The sequence below is a fragment of the Gnatocerus cornutus genome, unplaced genomic scaffold (genome assembly GCF_029298725.1).
Source record: "Gnatocerus cornutus isolate USDA-ARS CGAHR unplaced genomic scaffold, icGnaCorn1.1 ctg00000023.1, whole genome shotgun sequence".
Taxonomy (NCBI): Eukaryota; Metazoa; Arthropoda; class Insecta; order Coleoptera; family Tenebrionidae; genus Gnatocerus; species Gnatocerus cornutus.
The window spans coordinates 3,671,485-3,684,675 of record NW_028275375.1 but is presented as its reverse complement, the minus strand read 5'-3'; the positions used below and the strand labels follow the sequence as shown (position 1 = coordinate 3,684,675).

General features: G+C 33.5%; 1 protein-coding gene across 1 annotated transcript in view; it reads right to left on the bottom strand.

Annotated features, from left to right (window-relative positions):
• The window catches only part of LOC148166441 (uncharacterized), a 31,198-nt gene extending 18,651 nt beyond the window's left edge, over positions 1 to 12,547 (bottom strand). Inside the window, exons 1-3 of the mRNA XM_088048611.1 lie at positions 12,177 to 12,547; positions 4,586 to 4,713; positions 3,864 to 4,005 (exon numbers count right to left, since the gene is read on the bottom strand). Coding sequence (XP_087904737.1) covers positions 3,864 to 4,005; positions 4,586 to 4,666 — 223 coding nt within the window. The 5' untranslated portion in view covers positions 4,667 to 4,713; positions 12,177 to 12,547. The remainder of the gene's footprint in view (positions 1 to 3,863; positions 4,006 to 4,585; positions 4,714 to 12,176) is intronic.
• Positions 12,548 to 13,191: the final 644 nt, after the last annotated feature.

Below are 13,191 nucleotides of genomic sequence, written 5' to 3'. Positions count from 1 at the left end.
TTGATCAATTTAGATTCTTGTTAGATTTTTTCAATTCTTTTTACACTACATACATATTTAGTATTTAGATGTTCTGTACTACTTTCCTTGGCGAGTTTAGAGCTGTTTAAATTTTCTATATTCTCTTCTAGTGTACAAAATTATTCTTGAGTTTTCTTAGAATCTTCTGAAATTCTGTTAAATTTTCTTTGGATTTTTCTCAAGTTATGTCTTAATTCTTTTTGGGTTTTAAAGATTTAGATTAGATTTTTCTTAGATTAACTTTATAGTCTTTGGTTTGTTTTAGATTAGCTTTAGATTCTCTTAAATTTTTAGATGCTCAAGACTCTTCAGACTTTCTTCAAATTCGGTTTAATTAAAGGTTTTCTTTAAATTTTTCCTTAGATTATTTTTGGATTATCTTTAATTTGGGCGTTTTACTTATACATATATATTTTATTCCCCTATTTAATTATATTTATATTTTCTTTGTAGTTTTTGTGCTTTCATTTTTCTCTTTCTTGAGCCTCTAAAATTTTGAGTTTGCCCTCACATTTTCTTTATATTTTTTTCAGATTTTTTAGAGTCTTTCGGTTCTGTTCTTGTTATTTTAGAGTATCTTTTGATTTTCTAAATGTCTTTGTAGATCTTTTCTTCGATTGTCTAAATTTTTTAATTTTTGGTGCCATGAAAAATTTATATTTAACATCTTATAAGTCTTTTATTTTTGGTGTTACAGTAACTAAATCTGAGAAAAATTGTGCCTTCATTATCCTTATAAGAATTTAATTTTAAAAAAGGACAAAAGACACATTTTTGAAAATTGTTATTTTTGAACATCCTGCAAATCTTTTATTTTTGAATTGCAAGAAAACAGCAGAATTCTGCACGAAATCATCAAAATTCTTAGATAAAACCGCATGTTTCGATGCAAAACGACGATTTCTCGCCGATTTTCGTTGTTTTCTGGGTTAAATTCGCAAAGAAGAGCACGAAATCTACAAAATCATCACTTTTTACCAAGATTCAACGGCTGAATTGCAAGAAAACAGCAGAATTCTGCACGAAATCATCAAAATTCTTACAGAAAACCGCATATTTCGATGCAAAACGACGATTTCTCGCTGAATACTACAGTAACGAAATCCGCGAAAAATTGTGCTCTTTGACTGTATTTAAAAAAATTTAATTTCCAAAAATTAACGACAAAACGCAAAATTTTAAATAATTTTTTTGGTGCCATAAAAATTTATTTTTTTCAACATCCTGTAATTCCATTATTTTTTAGTACAGTAACAAAGTCCGGGAAATTGTATCCTTGACTGTCTTTAAAAGAATTTAAGTTACAAAAATTAACGACAAAAGGCACAATTTTTCAAAATTTTAATTTTTGGTAAATAAAACTGATATTTTTGTAACATCTTATAATCTCTAATTTTTTTATTAGAGGAACGAATTCCGTGAAAAATTGTGCTATTAACTATCCTTAAGAAAATTTAATTTTTTAAATGTTTATTTTTTGATGCCATGAAAAATTTGTATTTTTTTCAACAACCTGTAAGTCCTTCATTTTTGGTATTACAGTAACGAAACTCGTGAAAAATTGCGTCTTTGGGTTTTTTTTATATTTTCCTGTTAGAGTCTCTTGACTTTTCTTATATTGTCTGAATTCTTTTTGATTCTTCTTAGAATCCCTCAAATTTTCGTTACATTTTCATCAGTCTATTGAGATTCTCTCTAATTTTTGGACCACATGGATTTTCTTTAATTTTTCTTTTCTTATTCCTCAGAACACTATAAAGTTACCGTTACTTATCCATTCACTTTCACAAAGACTTGCTTCTGTTGTAAAACACTAAAGAGAAGTAGATGCAAAAGCTGTTAGAGTATTATTGATGGTGTAATTATTGCATTTATAGGCAGACTTAAACTTAATTGTTCAACTCAAGTAACGTTATTACTATAATTACAGTTACAGTAAGAAAAATTTCTAACATCTGCAAGTTTTGAAAAATTTCTAACATCTGCAAGTTTTGAGAGTAATCTAACTGTTTTTGAATTTTCCAACTTCGTACGAAAATAACAACACCAAACCTCCAGTAACCAAGACGCAATTTTCCCTAACAAAGCATTCTTAGCGTTAGTGAGAAACACCAAGCGTAGTTCCGTGTCGTGACGGTCGTTTTCTTGGGAACTTTTTTTTTACCACACGCAAACTAAGCCAAAATAGCAAATGAACATTCTTTATTAATACAAAAAAATGTGCATCACTTAAACTAATTTGTCATTATTATTGTAATTCTAAACACTTCACACATAAATCTTTAAACAATAAAAACTAACAGTACAAATAAATAAAGTTAAAAGCTCCGACAAACGGAATTTTGTTCCAGTTTTCCGTACCGGAATTCACAGAGACGAAAAATTTCATATCACAGTAGCACAGAATGTTATCTTAATAAAACTGTTCTTTTTGCCAATTAACTCGATCGGACAACTCAATTATTCGTTTTTGCCTTTCACTCTTATTAGTTATATTGGTGGCGTCAAAACATCGGATTATCTGAAGCTCGGACGAGGGAAAAAGAATGTGATGGAGAGACGACTGGAAGACTATAAAAATACGAAAAACTTGAAATGTAACGATTCTACATTCCTGTATTACCGAGAGAGGATTTTTCCGGCAAGATACCGAGCGAGATTTTAAATGGAAGTTGGTTAACAACTGGAGCTATTCTCGACTCGAAAAAATCAGTGAAAGTGTTCTTAATTTTGGGACAACTGTAGATAAAGATGCTGTTGTCTCTCCACGCATATTTTTACGAATGTGAAAGTCCGATGTTATCTCCTTTATGAAATATAAGAAAATTCTCCGAACGATATTTCGGTCTCATTTAAAAGTAAAATGATTCGTTCGGTTCCCACTATTCTGTCAACACACCTGTGTGATCCACCACATTGTCTTCTTTTATTCTGTGCAGAGTACAAGAGCCCACTCCAATGAGAAACATTCCAAAGAAGTGTCACTAACACTTGAATAATCGTCGACGAAAGAAAAAAAATAATGACAGCATTCTCTCATACTTCCATCAAAACATTCCACGAAAGTCCCTCAACTGCGAAATTCTTCACCACTCTTAATCTGCATCTTTCGCTATAAATTTCTACAAGACTAATAAGGATAATAAGATAATCGTCCATAAAATACCTCGGTAGCTCAACAACCATAAAACAAACACTAGGTATAATATAAACTCACCGATGCCCGCACACTTATGCTCCAGCTTTTCCAAGTCAACTCCCAGTACACCAAGTGAAAAACTGGTCACTACACTATCGGAAAAACGCCAAATTTTACCGGTCACGTGTGGTACAAACAAAGAACACCAACGGATGAAAACGTCTTATGCACCTGGCGTCGTCGCAACAGGTTGTAAACTTATGACTGAAGAATTAGATAATCGGATAGTATCGGAACTGATCGGGATTAACGAACAACGTACAAAGAAAGTGTTTTCTTGTTTGTTTATCCTTTATTACCAGATGGAGAGGAGATGTTGTGGCAGGTCGCTGGGGGATTTAAATCCCACAAGAAAAATGATGACACCATCGTCTTATCACAAAATTCAAGTTTTCGAACTAATTACCTTCAATTAAATTAATTAAGACTCTTTATCAAAGTGATCTGAGCGCTCAACGAACAGAACTGCGCATTGTTGGTGGAGACTTCAACGATGCGTTAGAAGGGAAAGTGAAAATACCCGCTTGGATTGTTGGCTGAATTAAAAGAATTTGGGTTCTAATATGCAATTAAAAAATACCGGAGATAATGCGGGTAGTCACGTAAGAAAAATTCTAATTTTTCATTTTTTTTTTGAACATACCTTGTGGTTTAGACACGGCAGGTAAAGGGCTGAATATAATTGCCGTTCTTGGAGGTAGCGGCGGAGCGCTGTCTACATCACCATTTGTCTGGAAGCCTTCGGCGATATTGTTTAAACCACGCTGTATCATCAAGACGGATTTCTGAAACAGTTTGGCTGTAATTTCGTAAATAACGCGGAGGATTGGAAGAGGCGACTTTCCACTGGTTATCTTTACATGCATTGCACATTAGTCATTATCATATCATTGTCATAATTGGCGGTCTTACAAGAAATTGCGAATCAATGTCAGCTTCACATCTGTGGGTGTGAGTGGTCCTCGACATTAAAGTCTGTCACTAAAGATTCTAGGACAGTTCTGTTGACAACTTTAACAAGTATAAACTGCCATTTAAAATCATGAAAAAGTAATTTCCTGAAGCAATAATATTAATATTAAAATTTATGCTAAATGTTGGCTGTCGGATGAAGTTTACACAAATTAATCACAAAGTAACCGTTTATCGAGTTTTTTTCTTGATAACTGGCATAAAATTCGCTTTGGAAAAGCTGCAGACGATTTTTTATTCCACTTTTCCCAGCAAGTTGTAATAACGAAATCCTGCCTACTCAACGGGTTAGTAGAAATTATTACCTTGAATATTAAACTGTCCATAACGATTGTATTGGTCATAACTAATAAACCTGCGATTATGTATAAACGTTTTTATTATGTTATTTACCTCAGGAATATTGATGCGTGTACCGCCTCCATCTGTACTGTTATTGGGGGCCCTCTCAATGTTTATGTTCTTCGTTTGCATCTTAGCTCAGTGATTAATGATGCATGTGTCGACGACAAGATCTGAAACTGAAATATGAGGTTTATGTTGCCAGTTGACACACTAAAAGGATGATCAATAAAATTTCAAATTCTTGTTTTAATAATTAATTACTCGTTGTTGCTTTGTCATGAGTAAAAAGAAGGTAATTCAATCTTTTGTTATTTAATTTTTGTTTCAAAATTGTTAAAAAATATTTTAACAAAGTAGTAACCTCGCCCACATATTTTTTTTAATTAGTACTGTCTTTAACAACAAATTCGGTGCTTTAAGTACTATTTCGACTGTCTTTTGGAATAAATTCACGTTCCCATCATCGCTTCTGACTATCTTTAGCAATAAATTCTGGGCAGCTAAGAACTGTCTTCACTGTCTTTTCCAGCAAATAGGTCTTCACAACAACTCTTTTGACTGTCTTTTGCAACAAATCTCACGTTCGCATTAATTTCTCCGACTGTCTTTTGCAACAAATTCTGCGCTGCTAAAAACTATTCCGACTATGTTTTGCAATAAACTGGACTATCTTGACTGAATTTTGCTAGACATCTTTCGCTCTGTCTTGGTTTCAGAAATATTGAGCCTTTGGAATTAAAAATCACTATTCACAACTTAAAACGCTTCAAATTCGGTTGTTTATCGGCGTACGTGAATATATCGCCTAGCTTTGGATTTTTCATGAAATTCTGCATAAAATGAGCACCAGTAGTTTTAGATTGCTCCTGAAATAAGCGAGATAGCGACCGAATTAGATTTAGAAACTTGATTTTTTAGCTTATTTTAAACTTTTAATTTTGGGTAGGTAATATACAGGGTGATTTTTTTAAAACGGCAGGCGTTGTAGAATTTTTATTTATGAACCGATTTCAAAAATTTAAAAAACAAATTAAATGGTTTTTAATTTACTATAAACTGATGATTTTAAAAAAATTTTAAATGTCTTAGTATTTTTTAGGCGATACTCAACCCATATTTTTTTTTTCATAATTTGGAAGATATTAATTTTCTTGATTCAGAAATGTGTAATAAGTTCTACTTTTACAGAAAATATTTTTAAAAATATTATCAAAATTGAAAAAATTTAGGCAATAAAAGTTAATAAAATCTAGGTGCATGGTGTCAAATAAAAGAATGCCGTTATTGTAATGTCAAAAAGCAGCAAATAATAGAAAGGATCGGCATTTTTTTTTTAAATTATTATTAATAAAAGACAATAATAATTACAAATCAGAAAAAACAACTTCCTAATTAAATTAAAATACTGTTGAAACGCCATCCCGTTTTTTTTATTGCACAATTGACACCTACGAGAAATGCATTGTGCATTGTAAGGTGTAGCCCCATCTTGTTGAAAGAAAACTTGTTCTTTCTGTTATTTGCTGCTTTTTGACATTACAATAACAATATTGTGTTTTTTGACACTACGCACCTAAATTTTATTAACCTTTATTGCGTAAATTTTTTCATTTTTGATATTTTTTGTTTAAAAGTAGAACATATTACACATTTCTGAATCAAGAAAATTAATATCTTCTAAATTATGAAAAAAAAAATGGGTGTCAAATTAAAATAAGAAAGTTGAGTATCGCCCAAAAGATACTAAGACATTTAGAAAAATTTTAAAATTATCAGTTTCTAGGAAATTAAAAAACCATTTAATTTGTTTTTTAAATTTTTGAAATCGGTTCATAAATAAAAATTCTACAAAGCCTGCCGTTTTTAAAAAATCACCCTGTATGATTCTGATCGGCTACATTGCCAGAAAAACGAAGGCAAAAAGCGCATTTTAATATATGACATATTTAGGTTTAAAAATCGACAAATAAATTACTCTAATAAAACCATACCTTAAAAAAAAAATTTGAACTCGAGTCAAGAGCGGATTCTCATGTAAAAAAAGCCCGAGAAAAACGATGGTAAAAACCCCATTTTTTTTGTTCTGTCTCAGTTTCAGAAATATCGAGCTTTAACTAACAATTCACTATCCTTAATTTTAAACGCTTCTAATTTGGTTATTTATTGACGTACGTGAAAATCTGTCGCTCAGTTTTGGATTTTGCTTGGAATTCTGCGTAAAATAAGCACCATTAGTTTTCGATTTCTCTTTGAAAAAGGAAGATATCGACCGAATTAGATTTGGAAACTTGATTTTTTTAACTTATTTTAAACTTTTAATTTTAGGTATGTAATTTATGATTTTGACCGGCTAAAGATCTAGGAAAACGAAGGCAAAAACCGCATTTTAATATCTGTCATGGTTTCGGAGATATTTAGGTTCAAAAATTGACAACAAAGTTTCTAAAACAATAAAGTTTTAAATGGTCTTTAAAAAAACGTTCTAAATTTTTTAATTCTAGTCAAGATCAGATTCTTATGTAAAAACCCGAGCAAAGCGATGGTAAAAAACCCTTTTTCTTTCTGTCTTATTTTCGGAGATGTTGAGCTTTAAACATTTTGGAACTAAAAATTCACTATCCGTAACTTTAAACGCTTATATTTCACGTGAACATTTCGGCCAGTTTTGGACTCGTGAAATTCTGCGTAAAATGAGTTCAATAGTTGAAGATTGCGTTTTAAATAAGCGAGATATCGACCTAATTAGATTTAAAAACTTGTTTTTTTCGACCACTGTTAAATTTCAAATTCAAGATACGTAACTTTGATCCTGATCAACTGAAAATCCAGGAAAACGACGGTGAAAACCGCATCTTAATAACTGTTATAGTTTCAGAGATTTTTAGGTTCAAAAATCGACAAAAAATATCTCTAAAACAATAAGGTAGCTCTTAAAAAAATGTTTCTAAATTGTTGAATTCAAGTTAAGACCGGATTTTTATGATGGTAAAAACCCAATTTTTCGTTCTGTCTTAGTTTTAGAGATATCGATCTTTTTGGAACTAAAAATTCACGGTCCGCAACTTTAAACGCTTCTAATTCGGCTATTTGTTGACACACGTGAATATTTCGCCCAGTTTTGGATTCTGCGCGAAATTCTCCGTAAAATGAGCACAAATACTTATGGCTAAATAAGCTAGATATGGACCCAATTAGAAATCTACAGGATTCTTATCGTAAATGGGGGAAGCAAACGATGGTGAAAACCGCAAATTTCTCAAGTCTCCTTAACAGTAAGATCGCTAGTTAATACTATAATTAGCATTGTTCTCTTTCTGTTGACTCAATAAAACGGTAGAAAACATTTAGTTAGTACGTGTGTAATACGTTATAACTCAATTAGCATCTCGAGAATATTACGTTAACTTAAAACACCTTTAAAGTTTTCGAAAAAAATATTTAAAGTGTTTACAATAATTAGTTATTTAAGATTCAAGTTTAATTTAAGATCCTTTTGAAACGTGTATCTCACAATGTTTTATCGACAATTTGACAGCTGATTTGTCTAATCTAAGCCAAAAGTGTACAATAGTCACAGGGTTCACTAAACTGAACCCGAGTCTCTGCGACTTCATATAACGCAGTGCGTATTCTGTGTTGCCTACATACAATCACTGAGAATCCAATTTCCAAACAAACAGATTTTCTGTTCCTTTGGCTTCTTTGAATTTATTTTTATTGAATACTCTCTCTTTCGATTTTTATTTTTTTTTTAAGATCGTCAAAATCTTACGGGAATTTCTATCTTTAATTCTAATTTTCTTCTTCAAAGATAAGAACCGCTGTGCCGGCCACCGCCTGAGACGCCACGTCTTATTCGCAATGTGATATTCTGTGAACGGAAGTGAACATCCGCCCGGTCACTTGTCCCTTGCTCCACCAAAACCTGCTCCATTTATTATCCTCTTATGGTAATTTGGACAACCGACCGCTTCTTTTACCTCTAACACGGTTATTGAACACCGCTATTAAATCAGCGGAACAAAAGAAATCACTCGCGGAGGTCAGTAATGATTGTTTATTCTCAACCAATTAAGAAAATTTGTTCAATAAAAATAGGATTTTTTGGATGTTGAAGTAAACCCTCTGACAACAAATTTCTTCCGGTTGCTCCAGAAATTGCGTTTTCTCACTGTTATTAACATACAACTAACACTGCTCTGTAATATCCATAATTTACAATGGAAATCTTCATTAAGAACAAACGTGCGAAAAGTGAACCTACTTTCTATTGTGCTGGGGAGATAACATTATTTTGATCTTGTAGAAAAGGGATGTGGATTAATTTTACCTAATTGATTATGAGTGGCGAAATTCTGTTCGGAAACTTCGATTTGCTACTTCGGTGCTGTAAAGAGTCTCATTAAAGCACTTAAAGCGATCGTAGGTAAAACGTTGTATGTCATATATGAGCGAAATGTTCGTGAGATTTGTATCACTCGCTTGTTATGTAGCATTTCTCTCACTTATAATATTACATGGAGCTTTGAATAAAAATTTTGAACCACAATTCCGATTCACGTGACGTTATGCCTTCATGATCGTATCAGTCGGTTCGCTATTTTTCGACCACCTGTATTACTTATTTACACGTACGTTTGAGTTTCCAGATAGCAGGAGAAATAATGAACGCAATTAACTCCACGACATGTGTTAAACTTGATTTTTGTTTGAAGATCTTGTACGACTAAAATGAACGAGTTTGTAATTTTATATTGCTCGCGAAAGTGAAATAATTGAGAGCACACCTGTGTGTTCTAAATTTGTATAGTAATAAACTAGTGTTTTATCATCAGTGAAGGATAATTAGTACCTGAAAAAATAATCAGGTCTTTGTTTCTTTTTTCAAGCTTATTAGAGACGTAACCGGACAAACTAATCTCCAAGAGCTGCATGTTTTTGTGATTATACCAACGTGTTGTTGACATTTCTATCCATCTTAAATATCCTGTGGTAGGTTTAATCCACTCTGATAACAGGAAATGGACAACCTTCATTAAATATAATACTGTTATTAAACACGAGTGATTATTACGATGTATAGGGAAAAACGTCTTGCCACAAGCTACAAACTAATCCATTTACACGATTTAGAAAACACTCAACTACATAACATTAACGTGCGGTTAAGAACAGTTAAAATGATTTGCTATCAATTAAAACGAAGCGTGTTTCAGCTACCTGCCGGATGTTTATTTAATATCATTCTCTCTGGAATTTTGATACGACGGACGAGAACAAGATAAAGAATGGAATCTTTCACGCTCCAAGAGCGGCCTTTGATGGAATATTTAATTAATTTATTCACAATGTTCGATTAAGGAAAAGACTGATTATTACTAGACTTTGCGAAAAACGCTTCCAACTGTTCTAAACTCGTAATTATGGTGGTGGAGCTTTGAACTGAGGTGAAAAGTACCACTTGCGAAGATGTAATTAGCGCGGAATTAATGGAAATGACGTCCTGTTTTTTTCTGTTCGGAAATTGTCTGTGGCCACGTTTAAAATCGTCCTTCGTTTCAACGACGAAAATTTGAAAATTTGCTTATACACTTTACCAAGCTCCAGCGATACGAACGGTACAGGATAACTGCATGTGAGCGAGCTTTCGCTATGAGCTTTTCGGGGAGTGTATTGTGCAGTCAGCTTATAGGCGAAATGGCGAAAAACTGCAACTTCCGACTTTTGGAAATCTAAGAACTATTTTTTATGTAAAAAATCGCGAGAAAAACAATGGCGCAAACCGCATCTTAATATCTGTAATAGTTTCCGAGATACGGATTGTTTGGAACCTTCAAAAATTTGGGTCTCTGGCGACAACCCAAAAATTCAAACGGCCATAGCTCAGTTATTTGTTGACAAATATTAAAAAATTATCATGTTTTTGAATGCAGCATAAAATTCTGAGTAAAATGAGACCCAAATTTGTTGAGTTTGCTAAATAAATAAACGAGGATTGGCCAAAAACTGTTTTGGAATCATCATTTTAGGGTTATTTTCAATCAATGTTTTCAAAATGAAAACGACGATTAATAGCGTTGAATTATACATCAGTCGAAACAGGAGCTCAAAATCTATCTAGTGGCCAAGTTTGAGATCTATCGGACAAATAGTTTTCGAGTTATGGCCAAAAATAAAAAAAATGAAAAATTTTCATCGTTTGAGTCGCAATTTTTTTTCGCGAAAAATCGACTATCAAACTTTGGGCTTTTGAGAACATTTTCTAACGTAAAATGAGCCGAGAAAAAGAATGGCGCAAACCGCATCTCAATATCTCTAATAGTTTCCGAGATATTTAACTTTAAAAATTACGAAAAATGAGAAAAAATGAAAATCAACTTTCCAAAATTTTGATTGGCCATAACTCAGTTATTTGTTGTCGGATCTGAATTGAAATCCCAGATTTGAAATCTGGGGAAAATTCTGCGTACACTGATGTATAATAACTTAAGTTTACTCTAAAAAATAAGCGAGATATCGATATCAGAAATTTGGCATAGTTTTAGTCATGAATTTTCGCGAAAAACTGCAAATTTTGACTGTAGAAAAATCAAAGAACTATTTCTTATGTAAAAAATCGCGAGAAAAACGATGGCGCAAACCGCATCTCAATATCTGAAACAGTTTCCGAAATATCGATCACGAATTGTTTTGAACCTTCAAAAATTTGGCCCTCTGGCGACAACCCAGAAGTTCAAACACGATTTTTGGATTCCAGATACTTTTAAGAAGAGGCAGAAACTTGATTAATACGTTTATTTCCAACATCCTACATTTTTATTATCGGAATAATTAACTGTTGCTTCGATCATAAAACAAGTAGAGCGTGCGAAAAGCCCTACATTTTTGAAACTCCGCAATTCCAAAAAATCAAAAACCGATCAAACCAACCCCATTATGATAGTCCCGATTGTGAACGCATCAAATTACAAGACGAGCTTCAAATACGCTGTTATTAGCCCCAATTCTCTATCGAATAATTTATAATAATAGCATCTAATAAGAGGTTTTCGAGTTTTCAGCAACGGAGAAATTATTAATGATCGGTTTAAAGACTATACGTGCTGAAACCGAAATTTACGATCGGATTTGCGGCTTGAAAATCTTGCTTCTCAGAGAATAACAATAATAATAATGATCAATTTCAAATAAAAACTGTACGACTGAGACAGGAAATGGTTGCATGGTCGGAGGATAAGGTAATAAATCTCAATGGTTTATTGGCTTGCTGCGTAAATAACGAAAGCAATAAAATCGGAATTCACAGGTTTAAATCGTCCAATAATGGGAACTTTTCATGGTTTCCTAAAATAATAGTTTGTCGAAAGTTAAAAATTAGTGAGATGAAGATCGTGTTGGAACCTTCACTTTGCGATGAAATGATTGATTGTTGGAACGGGACTATAATTACCACTTTCAACAATTGGATTTTCGGATTGTGCTAATAAATTCGCGCCATTTTACGCTCACTAACAAGGACCCAAATCTTTAGTGCGCTAATTGCGTTGACTTTAATAGTTTCCAGCAACCCCAATAAAGAGACAAAGCCATAAACGCACTAGTAACGGTAGTTAAATGTACACGCAAAAATTTCGCTTACCCGGTTTGTTGGACGTATCATAATTCACCCTCCTCATCGGTTGGAACTTGGAGCACTTCACAACACCCACCGGTCGCGATCTGCGCGTTTTTTAACACTTCCAAAGGCGCGCTCCAGATTACTTCCAACACATCGCCATCGGCGAGCACTACTGTTACGGTGGAGTGTGTGGACCCTTCTTCAGGAACCGCGACTTGGAAACGCCCCCGCTCCTACCCGACCTTGCTCCGTCTAATTCATTGAGAATCTGGTTGCGTTTGTCTGCAACTGTGAATGGCCGGACTACATGAAAAGAACGTCGACCGGATTGTAACATGTGACAAACATTCTGTTCAGAATGCGATGAGTGCCAATTACCAATTTTTTGAGAGCCTATGAAGACAATAAAATGAGCGAACATTCTCTGGCACGATAATGGAAGGAAATACAATCATGAAGACTTGGAGGTAAAAAACAAACCACAACATTTCAGAGATCGAATGTTGTGGATTGTGTTCAGTTTTTGATATTATTTTGAGTCACGAAGCGTGAAGAAGTCGGTGAAAAAAGAGATGTTAATATGCCACGAATTTAACGTGTGTTAAATTATTGTCTCTACTAAAACCTACAAAACCGTGCCTAATATTTCTACCAAAATTCGCTTTCCAATAACACCTAAGCCACAAAACCTCTTAATAAATCGTGCAAACAATCTTCCCCGTCAAATATTTACCTCGCGTTTCTGGTGAGTGTGGGAAATAATTTAAAATCTCACAAACTTGCCGACGAAGACGCACACAAACTCTCGGAAAGAAGTGAACGAATTAAAACAGCCCTGGGTATAACTAGCCCGTTTATACATTTTAATCAGCTTAAAAAATATCGCTCCTAATAATTTCGTTGATTAAACTGCTTCGAGTCACGCTACTGATGCCCAAACTACTTTTATGGTTGAATTTAAAAGTGGGAAGGTTGCGAGATTTTTTTTGTGGTGGTTTGAAGAGTGGTAAGGCACCTGCGTGGTTGTTCAGGCGTA